We start from the raw sequence: 24473 nt of genomic DNA on the forward strand, positions 1-24473 counted from the left end.
TGACAACTTTATTACTCAGGAAGTCTGGCGTAAACTTGGAAAGCCTGTACTCTCTACAACAACTACAAACTACGAAGCTGCTTCAAAGCATCCTATAGAAGTAATTGGACAGTCCCAGCTGAATACTAAAACAGTAAAAGAAAACAATATTGCTTTGAACTTTGTAGTTAGCCAGGTTCCAAACCTCAATCTGATAGAATGAGGAGCAATCAATATATTAGGGATACCAATAGACAACCTGCTGAACCAACAAATTACTACCACTTGTAAAGTAGTAGACTAGGAAATAGCTGACAAAAGTCTACAACAATCTTGCGAGCAACTCTGCAAGGAATTCAGTGATCTATTCAACAACGATTTAGGCTGTCTAAAAAATTACGAGCTAGAAATAGGATTTAAAGTAGATGCAAAACCAGTGTTTCACAAACCTTGACCTGTTCCATTTTCTACTCAAGATGAATTAAATCTAGACTACAAAAATGGTATTCAAAGAGGAATTTGGAAGCCAGTACAGTTTAATCAATATGGTATGCCTGTGGTTCCGGTCAGGAACGCACAACTCTCTAACAGTCGGCAAGGATCAATCATAGTATGTGGAAACTACTCACAAACAGTCAATCCACAATTTGAGACTCACAGACAGCCTATACCTTTACCCAAAGACCTGAAGAACAAGTTAGGAGGAGGGTACGAATACACTAAAATTGATCTAGCTGATGCATACAACCAAATCCCATTAAGACCAAACAGCCAGAAAAAGCTTGCTCTTAGCACTCATAAAGGAACACTACTACAGATGAGACTTCCATTTGAAATCAGTTCAGCACCTTAATATTTTCAAGAGATAATGAAACAGTTAGCAGCTGATCTACCAGGGGTAGCTGTATATTTAGATGGTATACTGGTTAGTGGTACTGATGCTACAAGTCATTTACAGAATTTGTGACAACTACTTACAAGACTGAATGAGAAAGGTTTACGATGTCGTAAAAAGAAGTGCCATTTTGCTCAACCTTCAGTAGAATATCTTGGTCATCACCTTTCAGCAAAAGGAATTTCTAAAGGACTGAAAGCAGATGCTGTAAAACAGATGCCTGCACCTACTAATATAAACAGTTTACGCTCATTCCTTGGACCAGTACAGTTCTACAGCAAAATCTTACCTAACCTATCAGTATTAATGAACCATTACATCAGCTAACTAGAAAGAATGTGCAGTGGCAGTGGACTGCAGAACATGAAAGTAGTTTTTTTGGCTAAAGCAATTGTTGACTGCTGACACAGTTCTTACACATTTCAACTCAAAGCTGCCTATAGAAATAACATGTGATGCTTCTGAAACAAGAATGGGAGTTGTCTTATTTCACAGATATGAGAATAGTGAAAAACCTATTATGCATGCTTCTAAAACATTGACTGACACTCAAAGAAAGTATGGTCAAATTCAAAAAAAGGCACTAGCTATCATATTTGCGTTAAGGAAGTTTCACCAATTTCTCTATGGCAAAAAATCACCATTGTTACTGACCACAGAGCATTAACATCAATGTTTGCACCTAACAAAGGAACTCATGCACTTGCTGCTAACCGATTAGCAAGATGGGCTCTCTTACTCAGTCAATATGAATATGAAATAAAATATAGAAAAACCAACAAACATGGGAATGCAGGTGCTCTTAGGTGATTACCTGTTGGACCAGATGTAGAGTTTGACAAAGAGGAAAACGATGCTGACATAGACATCATTTGCACCATTAAAACTATTGGAGCTCAACTAAATTCCACAGATCCTGGAGTGATAGTCAAAGAATCTTCTAAAGACATTGTTACCTCTCCAGCAATGGGATATACAACAGGATGGCCACACAGAGAGAAAACAACTCCAACTACTTCTGATATCAAAGAATTTAAGAAATTAGAAAACTCACTATCTGCATGTAATGGTTGTCTACTTTATGGAAACAGAGTAGTAGTCCTTACCAGCAGCCTACAAAAAGAAGTACTGAAGATATTGCATCTCGAATATTTTGGGATACAAAGGATGAAGCAGCTAGCACGCACCACAGTATACTGGCCTAGAACGGATGCTGACATGGCGTAAACAAGCAAGTTGTGTACATCATGTGCTGACAATCAAAGACTACCTTTAAAGTATCCGCTACATCCCTGGATGCTTTCTGAGAAACCATGGAGTCGTCTACACTTAGATCATGCTATTAACTTTATGGGAAGTAACTGGCTAGTTCTCACAGATGCTCACACTAAATATCTCTGCATTCACAGGACCATTTCTACCTCGACCAAATCAACTACTCACCTCTTAGAACAAGATTTTTCACACTTTGACTATCTACACATGTTAGTTACAGATAATGCTACTAGCTTCAAATCAGAAGAGTTTTAATATTGGTGCAAAGAAAGAGGAATTATACATTTATCAAGAGTTCCTTCTCATCCTGCAACAAATGGAGCTGCTGAGAGAATGGTGCAATCATTTAAACAAGCTTTGAGGAAGTCTAGCTTACCACTTAATGCAGCCTTATTAGAATTTCTGATGCATTATAAAAAGACACCTTTAGAGACAGGATATTCACCAAGCCAACTGCTACATGGAGGGTAAATCCGATAAAAAATTGACACAATTATTCCATCACCAGTTCATTCTGCTCAAGAGAGACAATTAGAAGTGCAAAGCTTCTGAATGACACAGTAAACAAGGTTCACACCTATCAAGCTGGAGATCCATGCTATGCGTTATACTGTGGCCCTAGAAGATCTAATCAGCCCCGATGTGTTCCAGTACTAGTGACTAAAGTCTATGGCCAGCGAAGTGTTAATGTTAAAGTATGGTCAAGTGAACCTACATGGAGAAAAAATGTAGAGCAACTGCAATCAAGATTTAGCACAGAAGAAGATCTAGACCCTGGAGATATATCTCACACTTCAGATGAAGATATTGACAAACTTCCTATTCCTGTACCTCCTGATGAACCAGCGTGTCAACCAAGGAGACCAAATCCTAGATACCTTCTGGACAGTGGTTATGGACCAAATAAGCCACATAGATCATCCAGAAGGAAACAGCAAACACAATTTTATCCGTAACATTTCGTCTGTTTATTATATCTCAAGAATAGTGAGGAGGTGATATATTACTGTAATAAAACAGCTTAGATCAAGCTTACTTTGCACTATATACCTAATAAATGAATTTTATGATTTGTTTAGCTATTTATTAAATAGCCATAGCTAGTGGTTATATAAACTAAGTTTTGAAGGCAACAGTTCATTACATACTATGAAAGTGAAAAAACTCCATTTGTTATAGCTTGTGTTATTATTCATACAGAAACATAACAAAAGCTAAGATTCTAGAATGTCCCTGATACTTCTTGGGCATGCAAGCATGTTTTGCTGGTCACAAGGATGACTAGTGAGCTACACATGAATGGGTTCAATTGGCTAAGAAAGCTCTTAGTACAGTTTATTTATTTTGTCAAGGTTAGTAAAGTCCACCTAATTTATTAATAAACATCATGAAATGATAACTCTCGATTACTGCATTCACAGAATCCTATAGGAGAGTGAATACTGGTGAGGATGAACACTAACAACATCTTGGGATAAACATTGATAAAGCGATTAGTTAACAATTTTTGTTTTTGGAAAGCTGCCATTTGGGTTAGGTTTGATGTACTACTGCCACTAGCTCTTAGCTAGTTTACAATAGATGAACAATGCCACAAATTGCTCATTCTACAGGACCTTAGTCTATTTGATATGACCTTTGCTAGGCAGTTCACTTATATGGGGGTTAGGTCTAGATTAACAGCAATGCCATGGCTATCGCTACAGATTACGAGGCTAAGATCATTTTCGTTACTGTCATCCATTATGTCCATTTCATAACAGTTTTCATCATAGCATATGCTCACCCATTAATTTTTTCCATTTTGTTTTTCCTATTACTATAACTATCTAAGGAGGACGTGGCTCTTTGAGTAAAGCTCTCTCCATATATCATATCTGCAGCATATATTATCTTATCCTCATCGCTACCATTTTTATGTAGCAATTAAATCTATTTTGTATAATCAAAAGCATTATGATCGTATATGACATCATACGAGGTATGACTATTCTTAAATCTCAACAATTATCTTGATAAGATAACTGGTCAAATGAGCTGAAAAATCTTAGCTTATTAAAAGCAAGCATTATGTTATCTCAAACTATCTTTCAAATGAAAAACAACAGCCCACTATGATAGAAGGTAAACTTTATACATTGAATGATATAATCGGAGTTGTGCCTTAGGGGCTATTTTGGGTTTTTATAGTTGCTAATCTATATACTGTACCATAAATGAGCTACTAGAAATCACGAAATGGCTCGATGTAATATTATGCCCAAATGATGAACATCAAACCTCTCAAGGGTAGAAATATATCGGCCTCGATAAATAAAGTAAATGAAGAACTATGGTTGTTAAAAATTACTGCAACACAAACTTACTTTGAATTTAGTTGAAGCAAAGTAAATAGTTCTAAAATGCATTAAAACGAAAGTTATTTTGATGCATTTTATAATGGATCAAAATGAGCATGCAGAGCAAGAAAAATATTAAGACTGCTTAAAATAGTAATATTTTAGGGCTTGAAATCTTCCTCTAAAAACTTAAATGGTGTTATATAACTTGATCATAAACTAAAGAATTAACTACTTTTTTGAATCATAGAAATGTATTGAAAAAACTTGTTATGATCAGATTTACATTTTACGGAAAAGGACAAGTAACATTATTTAAAACAAATGTCCATGAACTCATGGACAGTGTCCATTTTTTAGTCCTGTTAATTGCGATACATACAAAATTGTAATATTACATGCTCATCTAATATTATTGTCAATTACACATTGATATAACATGAACATTCATTGTCTATTACACTTGCTTCCAGGTTGTAACAGCAAAGAGCATGTTCGTTATGTTTAACATGTGCAAAACCTTAACATGTTTTCATTCAACACCCTGTTGTTGTACTAACATTAACATTTTTGGAGTAAAAATATTTGCATCGTTTGCTCCTCCAGTTGCGTTCTGATTGATGCTTTTGATGTAATCAACATCTTCTGGCTGCTCAGTACTTTTCACAATATTTTCTGACCTCATCTCTTTTTCCGCATGGATCAACTAGTCAATATTAGCGCCCAAACAATTTTTTAGCAGGGCAAAACTTTTACGCACTACATTTCTACATATAATGATAAACTTTTAGCTGCATGTATGTTAAGCACAGTTTTTAGCCTAAAACTAGTCGTTCGTGTACCATTGTAAATGTAAACCATTTTTTACATACGTCAAAGCATCAAGATTCCGTTAAACAAGAAACTGCTACCGGTATTAGCCTGATACAGTTAGCAATTATTTCTATGGTGCTGCTTTCAAAGTTTTAACGAAAAAAACCACAGGCTTAGGAGTTGGAAAACGGACTTCGATACCAACAGAAACAATGAAAGAATTTATTGTTATTGATGCGACCGAGTCATTATTAGTATGATTTTGTAGACACTTTTTTACTGATCACTTGCTATTATGGGTTCGTAAAGATCAAAGAATGTCAAAGTGGAGGCCGAATGAAGGCGGCGCTCAATTAAAAGGTGGTGCTCTACTTTTCAACTCTTTTCCTATAGTGACGGTCAAATAGAGGTGGCGTTCAATTAGAGGTTTTACGGTAGATAGAGAAGCTAGAATGCTTGCGTAGACTTTGTGTTAGAGCGATTATGTCTCAAGAAGACTTATGACCAATGATTTGAGGCCTTTGGGCTTGATGAACCTTTGTTATTTCTGAATCTCTGCTGTGTAGAGTACCCGAATTAAGACTATCCCTTATACCCAACCACCTACTTCATAGATATTGAAGACAAAAACTACTGACCATATCAAACAAACATCTTGCCTGTACTATATCTAAAACATTCTTATATTATAAAAATTTTCTTGTTAAACCTATAAAAATATAAAGCTCAAAGTTTAAGTGTGTGTGTACATGCTCTTCAGTATGTCTGCCTATAACTATTAAAATATTGGAATAAAGAATCCGTATTACAGAAGATATGATCACAGAACGTACTGTTCACCAGGCAAATACCTTACCAATTTAGCCAAACGAGATTGATTGTATTCTTTGAGCAATATATGTCGTTATGTGGATGAAAATATGCTACTGCTCTTCATTACGGTGCAATGTAACGGCGCTCTTATTTGTAGGCTTACTCAAATTAGCCATTGGCAATGTGGCAGGCTTAATGGCAGGCAACTGCATATACATGTAAGCTGGTTTTTAATACCCGTGCAATGCTGGGCATACCGCTAGTACTATTTAATTTCCATGTTACTATTTTGCTTTATTTATTTTTTACATGTGACCTAATTTGCTTTTGTCTGCTTTAGCCAATGAAATAACGTTAAGGTCAAATAAACTAATAAAATTATTACAAAATACATGTATTTAATTGACCACAAACAGAATCAATAATAAAAAAGCAACTGGTACATCCTGTACCTGTCTATGTATAAAGCTACAACTTGACCATTGACCAGTCCGATCATTTTCCACATTCATTGAGACTATTATATAAACTCATACAAAATGCAACTAGACTGACAGACTGTCAAAAGTCATTACAGAAACATTCTTTGCATGAAAGAGCTGGTGTCAAAATCAAATTTATTGTGTTCTTAATCTTGCAGCAGCTTGCAGTCCTTCCTCTAGACGTAGATGTAGGTCTGACTGCAAAGAGCTCACAGGAAGGATGTGGTTGACCATCGATTTCATGTAGATGATGATGTAGTTCACTATTTTGCTTGATGGAAAGTAACAAGGTCTTTGTCTTTTCGCCTGCCGCAGGGTCATATACTCTGTTTGACTGTTGTGGTTTAGGTAGGTGCACATCCTGATATAGCTCGCCAAGGCCAGTAGATTGTACAAAGCCGTTTTGAAAGAGTAGGAGATCCGATGCTGACTCGACAGCAGTTCCAGAGCATCCCAAGAAGAGGAAGCATGCAACTCATAAAGAATACTCAGGTCTAGAATGATGAGCGATGGGTAACGATATATCTTCTGTTTCACCTCCACCACCCCATCTTCTACAAATGTAGCTTCATCCAACTGATAGTCTTCCACGTCTTGTTCAAGCATCTCCTTAGTTAACTGACGGCGGTGCTCAGTCATTGGAATAGCTTGCTGCTGTCGCACGATTCCTGGGAGCAGGTTCCTCGAGTTGCTGTAAATCTCCCTTGTAAATGCTAACATTGCGGAATCGTCTCCTCGAAGGGCATCTTCTGGATTTGGTTCATTGTAAATGATCTCAAACTTTTTTACAAATTCGTCAGGGCTTGTGATGTATTTATTTTTTCGTTGAGTTACACCGTTGCCTGTAGGAATGTTTCCTGCCCCTCGTTGCAGCCCATCAATCTTAACTCCACTCATCTCTAAGTCTTCAAACCAATCCAATTCACTTATGTTCATGTACTTGAGTTTCGTCTCTTGCATGTTTCCAATGAGAAAGTATATGTTCATAGCTAAGCTCATGAAATATTCCTTGGTTTCTGCTGTTTTCGTCTCAATAATGAAGAAAAATTCCAGATCAGAATATGGAGTTGCTTCACCTCGAGCTAGCGAGCCTTTAGCAGCAGCTGTAAAGAAGCAGGGTGGCGTTCCGACAACATTCACCGCATCTTCTATGATCATCCTTGCGAAGTTCAACATACTTTCATTGCAGGAAGTGACTGCATCTTTAATGGAGCACGAAAGTCGTGAGACGCTGTTCTGCATCGACTTGCTTCTTCTTATTCTCAAACGCAAATGCCGCATATCATTTCGAGTACACATTCGGATCTCTGATATGCGCGCCTTGTGTTTGTCTCGCAGAGATATCATTTCATGTAGCGACATTGTCCTGTAGCCCCATCGGTATCGATTCTGCACAAGAAGAGCTTGTTCTTCAAATGCCACAGCAGCAGCACCAGAGCTTCGGAGAGCACATGAATTGTATAGAGCATGGGCCTAAAATTACAACAACAACAAATAAATGTGGTTGTTTGCTAAAACCTTGTAAAGGTTTTATCGTTTTAGGAGAAAACGGACAATAGGCTTGTTATGTTCCACCAGTGTTTTCTACCACGTACAGATCAAAGGCAAAGAACCATGAATTTGTTGACAAACTTAAAGTAAATCATTTGAAATATACTACCAAGCAAAAGCAAATAACTTTAAATTCAAAAACATTTCGGAGCTACAAAGTTGCTGCAATAGCAAACATATTGACCAAAATTTAAACTGCATGAAAAAAATCTTATTACATGAATATTACACTTGCAATCAAGCCTATGCATATTGATACACAAATATACATTTCCGTCATTAGAAGATACTCTTCACAGAAGTTGTAAACCATTTGAATGCATATTTACAGTTTTATGCTAACAAAGAACATCATACATATATTTTAGCCTAATCTTTAACAGCCAATCATAAACCCTTAATATTTTGCAGTGAAAGTAGACATTCAAGTACTTTGAAATGTCGGTTTACAATAGTTATTTTCAACTTGTCATTATTAGCTTCTATTTGTAAACATAGCTAATCGACAAAATTACACAAGACATTTTTAATTAGGTTCAACCCCTACCAAGTATAAGTGGCGGCATTTTTGTAAGAACTGTTTTTATTTTGTGTGTTTTATTCTGGTGGAGATTGTAGGAAGGCCAATCTTACAGCTGATGTATGAAAACGCAGTGCATACAGGTATATGCTACTAGAACCGAATGAAGGCCATACTAACTTAGATGAAGGGCCATAATTTTAGACAATATTATAAAGCAGCCTATATGATATTACACATGACTACACTATGATATTACACATGACTACACTATGATATTACACATGGCTACACTATGAGATTACACATGGCTACAATATGATATTACACATGGCTACGCTATGATATTACACATGGCTACATTATGATATTACACATGGCTACACTATGATATTATACATGACTAAACTATGATATTACACATGGCTACATTATGATATTACACATGGCTACATTATGATATTACACATGGCTACACTATGATATTACACATGGCTACACTATGATATTACACATGGCTACACTATGATATTACACATGGCTACACTATGATATTACACATGGCTACACTATGATATTACACATGGCTACACTATGATATTACACATGGCTACACTATGATATTACACATGGCTACACTATGATATTACACATGGCTACACTATGATATTACACATGGCTACACTATGATATTACACATGGCTACACTATGATATTACACATGGCTACACTATGATATTACACATGGCTACACTATGATATTACACATGGCTACACTATGATATTACACATGGCTACATTATGATATTACACATGTCTAACTTAAGTAGTCACTACAGCGACCTGATGTTTTAATTATAATAGTCAGGGTCAGATAATAGGTTTTGAAACTGATCAATATGAGTTACTTATTGACAGTATCGATAGGCGAGGCTAGTGAGTACATGGTAAGGAAATAGTGACTGATGCATAAGCAGTAAGAGTGAGCTGTCAGATATTGTCAGATATTAGAGTAATGTTTAATGTGAAAGGAGAAGTTAGAGATGGTAGTTGAAGGCTGACTGACCTCTGCAGACATGCTGGACAATACATCCAATTTTGTAATGATCGTCTCAGGAAAACCACTACTTCTTCAAAGTTTCATTTATCAGTTGCATTTTCGCTTAACTACAGCTACCCTGGGGTACTAAATCTAGCAGAGTAGAATATGATTTTTTCAAAAAACAATTACGCTAACAATGTAATACTTTGTCCTGATGATCTACATACAAGCTTCTATTTTCAAAAAAAGCCATAAATTCACCATAAAATTTCATTGAAAGGTAAAAACTTGGGACAAAAAGGCTGTTCTTGAACATTTTCATTGAAACACTTTCTTGAAGCTAATGCATAGACCCCATTAACATCTTCTGTTTTTATTGCTGCTACCTTTGAGCAATCTATTGATTTTCTTGATGCAATGACCTGCTCAGTTGGTTGCAATAATATGTAGTAATGTAGGCTAATGTGAGTAACCCTTTCAAGCGTAACCTTGTACACACAAGCAATACCCCTGATCCTAGACAGTATTAACGGCTTTCAATCTACTGTGAAAGTACTTAGAGTAGCACAATTCTTTTGAACTGAATTTCATCTTGAAGCTTCAAGCTTGTAGAACTCGACAGAAAAAAACATAGAATACAGCAAATAGTTTTTTTCACACTCTTATAAAAATGTGTTGTTATAGAGGTAGCTGAAGAAACATAATAGTTGATGCAAATCGAGCCTGATAGAGTGAGTATGTTTTTATGAATAAACAAAAAAGTTTTAGTGTAAAGCTTTTGTTGCTGAGGAGAAGCTTGTTAGTTTGCTTTTAGTTAGTTTGCCTACTTGTTATCTTCATGACTCCGTATTTCAACCAGTGGATCATTAAAAACTACTGTTCTGACGACAGCAATTCATCATTTCTTTTTAGTTAGAAGTGTCCTCGGTATTTTGGCAATTTTACCAACGATAATAGTTCAATCGACTTAAAAATTTTGAAATATGCTGACAATATATGCCCATAAAGCAATGGAAGTTTGGTAATGCTACGTGGACCGGAAATACAAAAAAACTAATGTTTTGTCTGCAACCAGTTTTCCTTTTAGGGTCTGTTAGATGTGTCCCCCTTATTATAGCAATATTTTAAGAAATAATTGTTCAATCAACTTGAACTACACTGAAAGCATACCGCACAAAGCCCTTAAGGTTTTGTAATTCTAAGTAAGCCAGAAGTCTCGAATCGCACACAGAACTAGTGTTCCGTCAGCAGCCAGTTTTAATTTATTGCTTAGATAAAAGCATTGTCAGTATTTTTGCTAGACCTGAAAAACTAATACTCCAATCGACTTGAAGCTTTGGAACTATACTGAAATCCTACATCCCACAGAGACGTGAGTTTAATAATTTTTCATAAATCGGACGTACGTAAAGATCAAGCGAAACTACGAATCCGAGTTTACTCGAGTGTAGGATCAGATGGAAAAATATTTCTGAGTCAACTCGGGGCCAGGCTTCAAAGCCTTAACACAGTATTGTATTTAACTAACAATCTTAGTACGAAACAGCATGGTGAGAATGGTGTTTCCACTTCAGAAATAATGCGCTACACTAAGTAAGCTTATTATGTTGTTGTTTTACTAAATGGCTCTCTTCATGCATTTTACTAAATATACTTTTTTATAATCAGGATAGCACGACTCTATAGACGAGCATCATCAAATGCATCGATTATCTATCTACTTAATGATATTTGTAAGTTAGTTTTGACTGTTAAATGTTGCCCATGCTAGCTAGTGCCTTGAACTCTTCACACAAGTTGATGTTAAGACATCCTTTGATATAATTATAAACCACTTTATAAACAGACCTCATTCATTGCACAACGACTATCAATTGATTACAACCACAATAAGCCTGAAGGTTATTTTAACCTACAAATCTTTCAACCAGGGAAACAACAAGTACTGCTTAGTGGATACCATTCAACTTCAACAAATAATTAACTATTTTATAACTTCTTAATGTTAACTCCAGCAATATTCGAAACAATGATTTATCTTGAATGGCCTAAATCCTTAATAACTTTGGACAAATCAACTTGGGTGAATTGCCATAAATTCCAATTTTGGTTCATCTGGACAAACGGATAGACACACGAAAAAATTGATACATAGCAATTTACTAAACTTACCTTCAACATGTCGGACCAGTTTATTTTAGGATCAGCATTTCCCTTCTTCCAGTAGATCTCTGCTATTTCAGACAGAATTTGTATTTCTGCTTTCCGTCTTGCTGCCTGATTTTTTTTGCGATACCTCCCGCCATAGGTGTTCAAATATCTTTGCTTTCGGCTATTCATTGCTGTATATCTAGCAAGGCCTGGAGCCAGAGACATGTTTGATCAAGATGTAGCAGCCTCAGCTGACCGATCACAACAAGCCTAGAACCTTCTATTCTAATGTCACCTAATGCTGACGTCATCTGATTACTTTGTTAATTGTGTTGGAAAATCCCAATTCCTACAACAAGGGAGTTTCCCCTCCAGTGTGAAATCCAAGATTGGTAATGAAGATTACAAAGCCACTTGCTGTATTCCACCTGTATTATTGCCTATCCCTGAACTTTTGTGAGAGACACTTCTTAGCAGACTTGTATAACGACACGTCATTATTAGAATTACTTTATGTAACTAGGGTCAAACTGACTCAACTGCTATATAAAGAGTAATACATCGTAATAAGAAAATTGCAACAATTATGGTTTCAAACCAGTACATGGCTGTCCCACTTCTGGTATGCGAGATGAACAGTTAGACTTCAACATGATGTGGAACAATATTTATGGCTTCTAATAAAAAAGCAGGGCTATACGACAACTGACATTCATATATATTCAAATGAAGCGACTGACGTTGACAGTGAATCGTTACACTGGTCAGTAGTTGTCCTGGTAATAAATTATAATTTGTTCTACAACTGAGAAACTTACAGCAAATTTTTAATAAATACCGCACACTATTACACATATCAATAAACTAAAAGCCTTGTATAAAAAGATAGGACAAAAATAAATTAAAAGAGCATCTAATAACAGAAGGGTTTCATTGTTACTTTATTTTTGCGACAGATAAATGGAAGTGTACACTTACCAATGCAGAAGGTGATTGGTGCTGAGGTAGAGGTGGTGATAGAGGTACACAATATAAATTACTCTTACTTAAACTAAGTAAAATTACAACTACTTGGTTTGTTCATTTTTATTATACACAACTGATATTTTGTAGTTTTTACTTTAGACAGTGTAGAGTCATATATCTTTTCGATAGTCACGGTGCGTATTGGAAAATCCTGTTGATTAAAATTTTTTTATTATGAAACAACAAATTGTCAACAAGTCAAATTGCTAGTATTAATACAATTGACAACTGTATGTTAGTTTCAACTTTCTCAGCATAAATTAAAAAGCAGTGAAAATTTGCTATGACAGAGGAATAAATATATTAATTGAAACTGAACATAGGCTATTAATTTCACTTGTAGGTGAGATTTGTCAGTTTTTGGCCAGCTAGGGGTTAGGTTAGCTAGCTAGGGCTGAGGTTAAAGTTGAGGTTAATAAAGCTACGATTATATGGTTTTACGTACAGCTAGAGGCGATGCATTTGGCTGACTTATTGAGCCAACCTAATGGACAGCATCGTTCTGAAAATGTCACAGATGAAAGAAAAGAAATTGATAATTTTGTTATCAGCTGCGTGAGTGCTGATGATTCCACAGACACATTAATGATAGAAATAAGGTTCGAGATGCTCAAGGACAGTGTAGCTGTAGAGTGTTTAAATATGTTGTATAGAAGGTTGCTGATTGGCTGAGATGTGAAAAAAGTTTAGCAATAAACTTGTAAAGCTTTATAGTGCTAGAGAATAGCTTACCAACCATGACAATTTGTTATTTTTATGTACGAAGTGTACATACCCAAGTTTATGATGCAATCCTATTTTAAAACGTCTCATGTTGGTCATCAAGACATTGATGACAAGTGATTGACATTGATGGACGAGTGCCGGAAAAAGGCTCAGTGGGATTTTTTGTGTTGCCAAGAGTGTGTGTTGACATTTTTGAATTCTTAAAGGTTGACTTGCAACAAAATTCACATTAGGCCTACAGTTATTTAGTATCAAAAGATTCACCATGTCTTACTCTGTTGTGTTGTAGGTGCCAAATATGTGGAAATGTGATTACAAGCTCTTAAAAGCTCAAAAACGAAAAGCCGCCGTAGATTGGAATCTCTTTATTTCTCTGACGTAGCCATTACAGTTTGGTTATCGTCTTGTCACGTAACGTTATCACGTGAATTGAAAGGCCAATCAAAAGCTCAATTTTAAACTCATCGTAGCACTAGTTTATGACAAACACTTCGGGTTTTACCGAAGACCCCGTATCAAATATAGATGCTCGCTACTTTACAGTTTTGTTTCGGCTCGGACTAATTGTCAAGTCGTAACCTGATCATGTGACCCAATACTTCGAAAATAATTTTTCCATCACTTCTGGATTATCACAAGTAACTAACAGGCTCGTCATGATTATCAGACAATGATATGTACTCATTCGAGCTAAGGTTGAAAAGTTTAATGAATTTTTACGGTAAGTTATAAGGTATCACTGCTCAAAGTGACAGCATTACAATGACGATAAAACAGACGCGTAAGAACAATAGACATGGTTTTATTGAATGCGTGAAGTATATTTGTGAAAATATTTCGACGAATGAGGTTGCATGAAAGTGTAAACAGAAACCATCCTGTAACAACTACGTCCCATTTGAGCCATTTTGGAAAGCGAATCCAAACTATGGCGGTCTCGTGTGGCTGCGAATAACTGTTCGTTTTTTAGCTTTTAAGAGCTTGTAATCACATTCCCACATATTTTGCACCTACAACACAACAGAGTAAGACATGGTGAATCTTTTCATATCAAATAACTGTAATGTGAATTTTGTTGCAAGACAACCTTCAAGTAATGCAATACTTGCATCATCTACGAGACTGCTAAACATAAACCTATGGCTAAATAATATTTAGCGGCAAGGCTTTGAGAAGTTATTAGAAATGACTCATTGGTATTTGGTGGCATGTTGGACGGTCATACCTCGACATACGAGTGCTCCAGTATACGAGAAAATCAAGATACGGACAGAATTTTGAGCAGATTTCTTCTTTGAGATACGAGTAATCTTTTACATACCGACTGGTTCTCGATGGCCACTATATAGCCAAGTATGCGAGATACCGCGTTCAAGAACAGCACCGGTCGGTTTTTTCCTCAAATCAATTTGAAAAGCTTTTAAAAGGTTGGCTAAAAGTTATAGTGATCACGAGTCAAAACCCACCAAACCAAAAACAGATAATCAAAATTAAAACAACAACATTGAAGTAAATTTATTAAAGGATTAAAACTTAGCTTCAAGTGTGTATCTATTAAGCTAAAATAATTTAAATTAAATTCAGTTTCTGTTACGTATAGTGTCACAAAGGTTTAGTGTACCGAACGCATTGCCGTCAAACCTCTCAAACCGCCGTTAACCGCTACATCTGTCTCGGAGATAAGAACTCCATACAGTACTGTACGTAGCGATATTACATTTTATTGCAGATTTTAATAGCTAAATAGGTATTTGTTACCTTTTTACAGAATTACAACAGTTGAAAACATGTTTTTCCACCATAATATCTGGTTTTATGTGGTTTTTTCATAGTATGGTAACAGATTAATTTGTATTTAGTTGTTTTATATAAGAAATAATGCGTGAGTCACGAATAAATTGACATGAGCTCAGTCTCAGAACGCATTAAGCTTGTATGTCGAGGTATGACTGTATTATTTGAATATAGTTATAATCCCATATAGAGCTGGCACAGGTAGCTCGTCCGGTTTTGACCTATCGGGTCAGAGGTGCCCAGATCAGGCTACCCAACCCTCGAGTCTTCCTATACACAGACAAGGGTAGGTTTATGGCTAAACGAGAGCGATTGTATATCGCTTTTTAAGTGTGATTGAAATAGAGTCGCGCTTAGTCCTAGCGCTGAAGGACTAGGCAAAATAAAACAAGGTGAGTCAAGACTATATTTTTACGTCTGCGACAATAGTCTTTGGACTATAGGTTTCACACCGTTTTTTGGCAAGAAATAATCAATCAGAAGTCAGTCACAAAAGGAAAAGACCAAGTTATTTGTACAATATGCAAAAGCAAGTTAAGCTACAAAGAAGGGTCTACCACAATACTATTGAGGCATTTACAATGAAGGCATCCTGAGGAACTTAAAAGCGCATCTAAGAACCTTCAATCCAGCAAAGAACAGAAGAATGATAAAAAAGAAGGTAAACAATCGACTTTAGCTGCTTTTATGAATGAAGAATCAAAATTGTCAGCAAGCACCCTACAGGCGATAGGTATTATGAAGAATATCATCAAGATGATCACAGTAGACTTGCAGCCTCTTAGTTTCACAGAGAACAAGGAATTCAGAGACCTGGTGGCATCGTCTTTCACTAATACCAAAAGTTTTAGGGAAGTGATGGATTTTTGCTTTCCACTATGCTGGGTTATCTATTTCTGTATTTGTAAAGTATTTCTTAACTAATCTTTTTTTGTTGATTATAATAGCAAAGTTGAAAATAAAATCTGTAATAAAAACCCTCTAGCCAAAGTCGTGCCATTAATCTATCACCCATTGAATAGCATTGATCCACCAATGTTTAGCCATAAATTGTAGATTGCATCTATAAACCAAGCCACAAAATATAATGATTGGTGTGATAATGGGTTCTTTTATTTTAGGTTATTGATGTCACAACATTAGGCTGTAATAGAACTATCTCTTAACCTTAAATGAATAAAAGATCGCGCATGCTGACCAGGCCCGACTCGATCTTGGCCCTCAGTGCTAACCCTGAGTCTGGCCCGACCCTGCATTCCTTGGTCTCATTCCAGCTCTAATCCCATACTATATTAAGTGGATTGAAGCGCTTTGCGATAATGCTCACACATCTAAGCAGAAAATAGCGCTGACATAACAAGTATCTGCCTCCTTTGGTGTATTGAACTTTATATGTTCAGATAATACAGTAGATCATGCTATGACAGCTAAGAAATAAGATATTTTGCAGACTTTCTCAGAAGCAAACTACTTGCTAGTAGTCCATGCCACACAGAGAGTAATGGTTTAGCAGAGAGTGCAGTCAAAATGTTGAAACGCTAAAGGGAAGGGAAAAAAGAATATGGCATTCTTGGTATATAGAACAACCTTTTTATCACCAGTTTACTCTCCTAGTTAACTACATGTAATGTTTGGCAGAGTTAAAGTCAAGAGTTAGTTAAGCCAATTTGGGTATTAGCAGTAAAGGTAAAATATAATATGAGAGAACTTAAAACAAGAGGAGTAAAAAGTAAAAGTGTACAAGTGATTAGGATTTTAAGGATAGGGCATCAACAATGCCCGAGTCAGAACCATGGCAAGTTGTGTAGGTGAAGGCACCTATGAATGCTGGCTCCTAAAAACAGTATTAAGGAGGGACTGCACACCAGATAGTTATTGTTTAACAATTGGTTTGAGCAAAGTTAGGAGAAACATACGGCATCTGCATGTTTCCAATAAAAAACAATACTAGTGCTTACACTGGTAGTTATGAGTAGGCTATACTGAGCATAACATCGCCAAAAGTTTCTGTGAACGGTTTGATGGTGGTGATGCGTCTAGCACCAGTTGTAACCTGGCAGACATAGTAGTTGAGCATGAAGCTGGTGAAGAGACCACACGTTTTGATGATTCAATCACAGAATCACCAACAACCTTGGTAAATGGTGGCACAAAGATTGGTGACTTGACTGACTTTAGTTAAGAGACCCAAGCCTGAACCAGTCCTATGATGAAATGATCTTAAGGGGTACAGTTACCCAACATGGTCGAGCCAACAGACTCAAAGTAGACTGACTGTTATGATTACCAGTTCCACATAAGAGTTGCTGAGCACATGGTTGTAAGCAATGTTGCAATGTTAAAGATCCTATCAAAGTCTAAACATGACTAAACAATCATAGGAAGATAAAGATAGTAAGAGTGGATGCCAGAAGAAAAGCAATAATGGCAAGCAGAGATGGTGAAACAATGGTGAGAGATTTTAGGAAGCAGCAAGGTACTAGAAAAGGTAGAAATCAATTGGCTACAAGTCGTACATATATAGTTGCGCAAATGTGGAAAAAAGTCTCTGGTGCATGGGAATGGAGGTAAGTTATGGTATATGGTTTGCAAGGCTAGACACAACTGTCCTAGCAACGCTTGTAGGAGATATGGTGACACCTATGGTGATCTTACACACATATGCAGTAGTAAGTATAATCACTAAAAGCATATTTGCTTTTAGTGATTATACGGCCAAGCAAAAAATTGAGATGATCAAGACATTAAAACTTGCTAGTAGAATACGGTATGTGAGAACAGAAAAAAGTGCACCGTGGATTTTTATAAACCTAACTTGAAGTTGGTGAATTGATTGACTAAACATCGGGTGAACAACTTGACCAAAAGTAAGCACTTAGTTGGGCATACCATGTAAACATGCTGTGCCACAATGTTTTCAAGCAGCAAACACCTTAGCAGTGCACCTCAGCTCCTATCTTATCTTCGATCTATGACAAGTTCAGCGCCTATAAATGGTATGTAGAGTACAAACTGATTAATAACTGACTTGTTGATAAAACACTAACCTTCGTTAAATCAAATATATGCTACCTTTGACAAGTCAATGATGAACTCTTTTTTTATCAATGCATTTGCATTAATCCACGTAGTCACAAATACTTGTAGTAAACCTAGAAATCCTGAAAAATATTCAAGCAAACAAGCTATATGAAATGAGTGATGGTCTGAAAAGGGTCATAGGGGAGCAACTCAACGGAGTAGCCCAAACTAGATGCCGTGTCTCATGACGCTGCAATTATTCAATATTATGCGATATCCAATGCAGGGAGGGCATTCATTTCTGATGAACTGATGAAAAGACAAGGAACCATGCCGACATATATATGGGAAGAACTTCGGGGACAGAGCCTTGCCTGTTGGAATAGTCTACGTATCTGTTTTAATTGAGTACTAGCTGTTAAATTTCCTTTGAGTAATATTTTGTTTATACGTTTCTCGAAATAAGATTTTGTATTTATTTTTTTCATTGTCAAGATACGTTTTGATGTTTCTTGAGCGTACTGTTCCTAGAAATTGTATGTAAATTTCACACTACGATGGCTAGTCGTCACTCAATAATTTTTTGTTGTTGCAAATGTAAAAACTTCACAAAGTCGGCAGTTAGCAAGGCGATATGATTAGTCAGCTTACACAATAACTGTTAAGCTCTAGCCAGCCCACTTATGCAATATAAATACTCCTGCAATTTTTGTAAGCAAACCAATTTGTGTTTTGCTCCTGAGAGACACATGGATATATTACTTTAATATAATTGTTTATTACTATTATAGTATTATTTATATATTGTTATCGCTTTCTGATCGTCAGTTAAACAACTGACCGCAAGCTAAGAGAAGGTATGATGATTAAAATTAAAGTGTAACAAATGTTCCTACAAAGAGTTTAGCCTCCACCTGTTGGGTCCAGCAAGTTGTATTGTAGGAAGCGTTGAGGTCAGCGCACCGTGTTGGCTTCAGCAGAGCACATGTGAGTTGGTTTCAGCTCCTTCCTGTTGGGTACAGCAGGTTGTATTGTAGAAAGCGTTGAATTCAGAGCACTCTGTTTGTCTCAGCAGAGCCCTAATGAGTCGTCTCAAAAACGTATTACAGATACACCAGAAGTAAGAGATGTTTCTATCATTCCAAAACGAGTTTGCTTTACACTTGTAGTAAACCTAAAGGTCGCGAAGGATGAAAAGGGCCTTGGGAGAGCCACTGTGCAGAGTAGGCCAGACTGAATGAAGGTATACTAATTTCCGATGGACTGATAAAAAGACGAGGCAACCGGGGCGATATATATAAACTAGAGACTTCTACCACAGAGGCTGGTCTAAAAAGACGACAGATGCCTTTCACCAAGATTTATAGAAAGTTTTACACAATTGAGAATCTTTAACAAATTTATTTGTACTGTTTGCATGTTTGTAAAATTAATTTATGGTTGTAATTTGCTGTCGGAATATTATAGGTATGTGTTCTAATTAGTTACTAGCTGCCAAAGCTTTTTTAATTACTATTTTTCTGTTTTTGTTTTTGCATTTTCTCGAAATAAGGTTTTGTATTTATTACTTTTTGTTTTCAGGCTGCGCGTTACTGTTTCTCAAGAATATTGTTCCAATATTATTATATGTAATTTTTCACCGGCTTTCTGTTGGTGTCTAGTTAGTTGCACCATAATGGCTAGTTGTCACTCAATAATTTTTTATTGTTGCGACTGTGAAAAACTTGCAGTCAGCAAAGTGATATAATTGGTCAGTTTGACCAATAACTGTCAAACTCTAGCCCACCTGCTTATGCAAGGTGGGCAAGGCAGGCAAGGCAGCTTTGTTAGGCAAGGCAGCTTGTGTTTGGCTCTTGAAAGAGACACATGATATTATTAATATAATAATATCATTTGTGGAGAAATATTACTTCTGATCATTATTAATTGACTAGCACCAAGGTCGGAGGAGATTGCAGCAATAATTAATTAATTAAAGATTTATTGCTCCTACTAAGAGTTCAGTTCCCTCCTGTTGGTTTCAGCAATGATATACAGCCCCCATGGGGGGCTGTATATCATTGGTTTCAGCAGGTTGTATTTTAGAAAGCGTTGGGTTCAGCTCACTCTGTCGGCTTCAGCAGAGCACGAGTGAGTTGGTTTCAGCTCCCTCCTGTTGGTTCTAGCGGGTTGTATTTTAGGAAGTGTTGGGCTTAGTGCACCCTGTTGGTTTCAGCAAGCACAAGTGAGTTGGTCCCAAGTGCGTATTATAGTCTCATTAATACACAAAAAGTGAGAGTTGTCCCCACCCCATTCTAACGAGTTTTCTTCATTCGATAACCAATTGATAACCAACCAAGAACTGGTACCTCACCTTTTCTTATTCACCATCGTGAATAGCTTTTGAAATAATTTTTACTAGCTAAGAGTCTAGCAAATTGATTTGAATGTTGGAGGTTTGTAGTTAAATGCAAGGAAGCACGTTAACTCGTGTCGTTATAAAAATATTCTAAACAAGACTGGAATCCGTTCAATAAGTAATCGGCTTTGCTGCATCAAAACTATAAACATGAAATCAGGAAAACATAATACTTTCATCAGATTATATTATGAGTTCGTATGCAGCATTCCTACAGTAAATTTACTCAAAATCTCTCGGAATCTACGGCTGTCATGCAGACTACAAACTTATTATATGGGGCCAGAACTAGTGCTGGAACGATATCAATAAATCGTTTCGGTACGATATGATGGCGTAGCCAACCGATATATCGAAATATCGGATATGTTATTCGGAGTTGTCTTACCTGCCAAAAAAGGCTGCCATGGAAGAACAACTCCTTAATGAATCCATGTAGCAGTATAATTCTTTGAAGAATCGGTTATCAAACCGAGTAGAATATATATTATCGTCGATATCGTCAAATATCGACGATATCCGATATTTCGATATGGACAGAAAGCACTCGGTACGGTCGGTATCAGAAAGTGATATCGACGGTATACCGAAACACCGTAATATCGTCCCAGCACTAGCCAGAACACGAATGAAAATAGCCGAAAATATCTAAGGACGAAAATGCATGAAATCATCTGCTTTCATATCTATAAGACCAGAGGCATTGAGTGTACATTACACTCGATGGCTCTGTATAAAACACGAGATCAGCCGTTTATTGGTACACGCACCGTAAATATATAATGTCTCTTTCACAGAACTTGGGCACACCAGCGCTTCAAACTTGACCGTTTCCATGTTTTACTCGTGTCGTCAACATGTAGCAATTCAGTTTCCTCGTTCACGTTTGTAACCTTTTTACTCATTAATTTAGCCATCCACGCGTTGTGCAACGTATCATATTAAAATATTGATTTTCACTCATTTCTGTATTTAAAGGCAAAAGTTAGACATATAATTGAACTAATTGTAGTCTACCAATAAAAGCTGGTTGCCTATTAATCTCACAGTTCACAGACAACCTGACGCTCTTCAAACTGGAATCGAACGGTTGACTATATGATAAAGCTGTGTTATTGTAGCAAGGTTGTATTACAAATAGATCACTTTGATTGTAGAATGTATTGCCTATGTAGAATGTACAGCCTATTGCAATGCTTATATTACGTCATGCTTGATGCAATGACTTTGTGTTAGACTATGTACATGGACTATTGAGTTGCGTTTTGGATTTGAATAAAAGTACTAGTGATCTTTTGCTTACTGAGTGTTTGATAAACATACCACTACCGACTGTCAGCCGACACTAAAAGGATTATGCACTGATTAAACAGGAGCTAATGACTGCTTTTGGAGTAAATAACTTTTGCGCATATGGACAACTACAACGAAGGATATACAAAGAAGGAGAAACTGTTGATGTCTACCTAGTAGATTTGCGTAGGCTAGTAGCTCTGATTGGCCAAACAGTACCAGAACCCTTGTTGAAGTGTGCTTTTGTGGCTGGGTTACCAATTGATGTAGCTACCCAGATAAAATCCATTTCAGCAGTTGAAAAACTTTTATTGTCAGAGTTGGCCATGAGAGCAAGAATGATTATGTCTAGCAATGGTGGAGCGCAAGGAGTCTGTGCAATGGGGTATGTAGGCTCAAAACCTGCTGGACAGATTTGTTCAATTTGTACTGGCAGAGGTCATGGAGCCCACCAGTACCCATCCAAGGTTGTAAAGGGTGCAAAAAGGCTAATAAAGTGTTACAACTGTCAAGAGCTTGGCAATCACATAGCTAGAAATTGCCCTAAGGCTAAGGGACACGAGCATGGGGGAGTGTCTGCACCGGATACTCTCCCCGCTACAAGTCACTGAACAAAGAGATGCTACCATTTGTTGATATATATGTAAACAAAGCATCAGCAAGAGTTCTTGTAGATACTTGTTGCAAACAGACTGTGGTTTTAGATGATTTTTGTGTTAAATTGGGTAAAAAGCCTAGCGGTCCTGTTTGAATTGTCAGCATGTTAAACAGTAAAACTACTGAGTGTAAGGGTGAAACTGTTTTAGAAGTCAATGTCACAGGAAATGAAGAGCTTCCTCTGCAGTGCTTGATTGCGCCAGCACTAGTAGGTGGAGCACAAGGAATATTGGGAATGGATGCTATTGCTAAACTCGGTGGAGTTAATGTTGATGTTCACAATGGTGTTAAGTTTGATGGTGAGGTGAAAGTGATAAGTGTTGGCACAAGACACCAGAGTAGTTTAGAAATTGATGATAAAGATTTCATAGCATGGTTTGATGGTAGTGCATGATTTGTCAAATGGAAATGGAAAGATGATGAACCGATTCTACTAAATCATTGCTCTGAATACAAGATAAATGATGATGACAAAAAAGAGTTTGATGAAGAAGTGCAACGCTGGATAGATGATTAATGGTTGGAGTTATATGATAGCACAGTCCATGGTCATGTAGAGGGGATAATTCCATTGATGGCTGCAAAACAACCAAACAAGCCCAATAAGATTCACCCATCGATTCCATTGATGGCTGCAAAACAACCAAACAAGCCTAATAAGATTCACCCAGTTATGCATTTCCGTGAACTCAACAGCTATATTCACAATAATCCAGGTGTTGAGACTGCAATCTGCCAAGAATATATGCGAAATTGGAGGTTAGGGGGAAGCAAAGCATGTCTGTTAGATTTGGAGAAGGCTTATCTACAAATTCATATAGAGCCCAGTCTGAAAAGATTCCAGGCAGTGAAGTACAGAGGTGAAACGTATGTAAAGACACGCATGGGGTTTGGTTTGAATGTTGCTCCCAAGATAATGTCCAAGATCATAAATAAAATGCTGTCATTGGATGAACAGATTTGCAATGGAACTGATCACTACATTGATGAAATTTGGGTAAACGAGGAGGTGGTTCAAGCTGATGTTGTTAGAGCTCACTTACTAAGGTTTGGACTTGTGGCAAAAGACCCATTGACACTATCAGATATTTGTGTTTTGGGTCTTAGAGTAAACAATGCAGAAGATGATTCATACAACTGGAAGCGAGATGGTGATTTGCCTGTAGTTTCAGAAAAGTTTACGAAAAGAAACCTTTTTTCCATTTGTGGCAAACTAGTTGGACATGACTCAGTTGCTGGATGGTTAAGAGTTGCTTGTAGCTATGTAAAGAGATTGAACAATGACATAGACTAGTCTGAAACAGTTCCTATTTCTGTGAAATCTTTGTTGGATGAAATATTTCAAAAAGTACAAGAGCAAGACCCAGTGAGAGGCAAACGGGATGTCGAGAAGACCTCTCAGTGTACTGTGTGATGTTATGCCAGCAACCTGACTCTCGGAGTGTCTCTGGAGGTAGATGGTTACACTGTTGAGGATGCAGCATGGCTACGTAAAGAGGATGATGGTGCTCATAACAGTGTTGCTGAGCTAGAAGCTGCATTAAAAGAAATCAACCTAGCGCTAAAATGGAAAATGACAAATGTGCAAGTGATCACAGATTCAGCTACTGTTTATAGGTGGATAAATTCAGTGATAGAAGATACCAAAAGGCCTAAGGTTACTGGCCTCAGTGAGTTGATCATTCGACGTAGACTTGG

The 24473-nt window shown here is 36.9% G+C and overlaps 1 protein-coding gene across 1 annotated transcript; it reads right to left on the minus strand.

The window, feature by feature from the left end:
- Positions 1-6562: 6562 nt before the first annotated feature.
- Positions 6563-12085, minus strand: LOC137393895 (uncharacterized). The gene is made up of 2 exons (XM_068080609.1): positions 11882-12085; positions 6563-8069 (listed from the first exon to the last, which is right to left on the minus strand). The coding sequence occupies exons 1-2, from the start codon at positions 12083-12085 to the stop codon at positions 6732-6734; spliced, it is 1542 nt and encodes a 513-aa protein (XP_067936710.1). The 3' UTR covers positions 6563-6731.
- Positions 12086-24473: the final 12388 nt, after the last annotated feature.

This window comes from Watersipora subatra, chromosome 4 (assembly GCF_963576615.1).
Source record: "Watersipora subatra chromosome 4, tzWatSuba1.1, whole genome shotgun sequence".
Classification (NCBI taxonomy): domain Eukaryota; kingdom Metazoa; phylum Bryozoa; class Gymnolaemata; order Cheilostomatida; family Watersiporidae; genus Watersipora; species Watersipora subatra.

Bases quoted from the DNA above. Each gene is read 5' to 3' on its own strand.
- LOC137393895 (XM_068080609.1), bottom strand. From the start codon at position 12,085: ATGTCTCTGGCTCCAGGCCTTGCTAGATATACAGCAATGAATAGCCGA. The intron at 8,070-11,881 runs GTAAGTTTAGTA...TTGTAATTTTAG, and splicing joins ACTGGTCCGACATGTTGAAG to GCCCATGCTCTATACAATTC.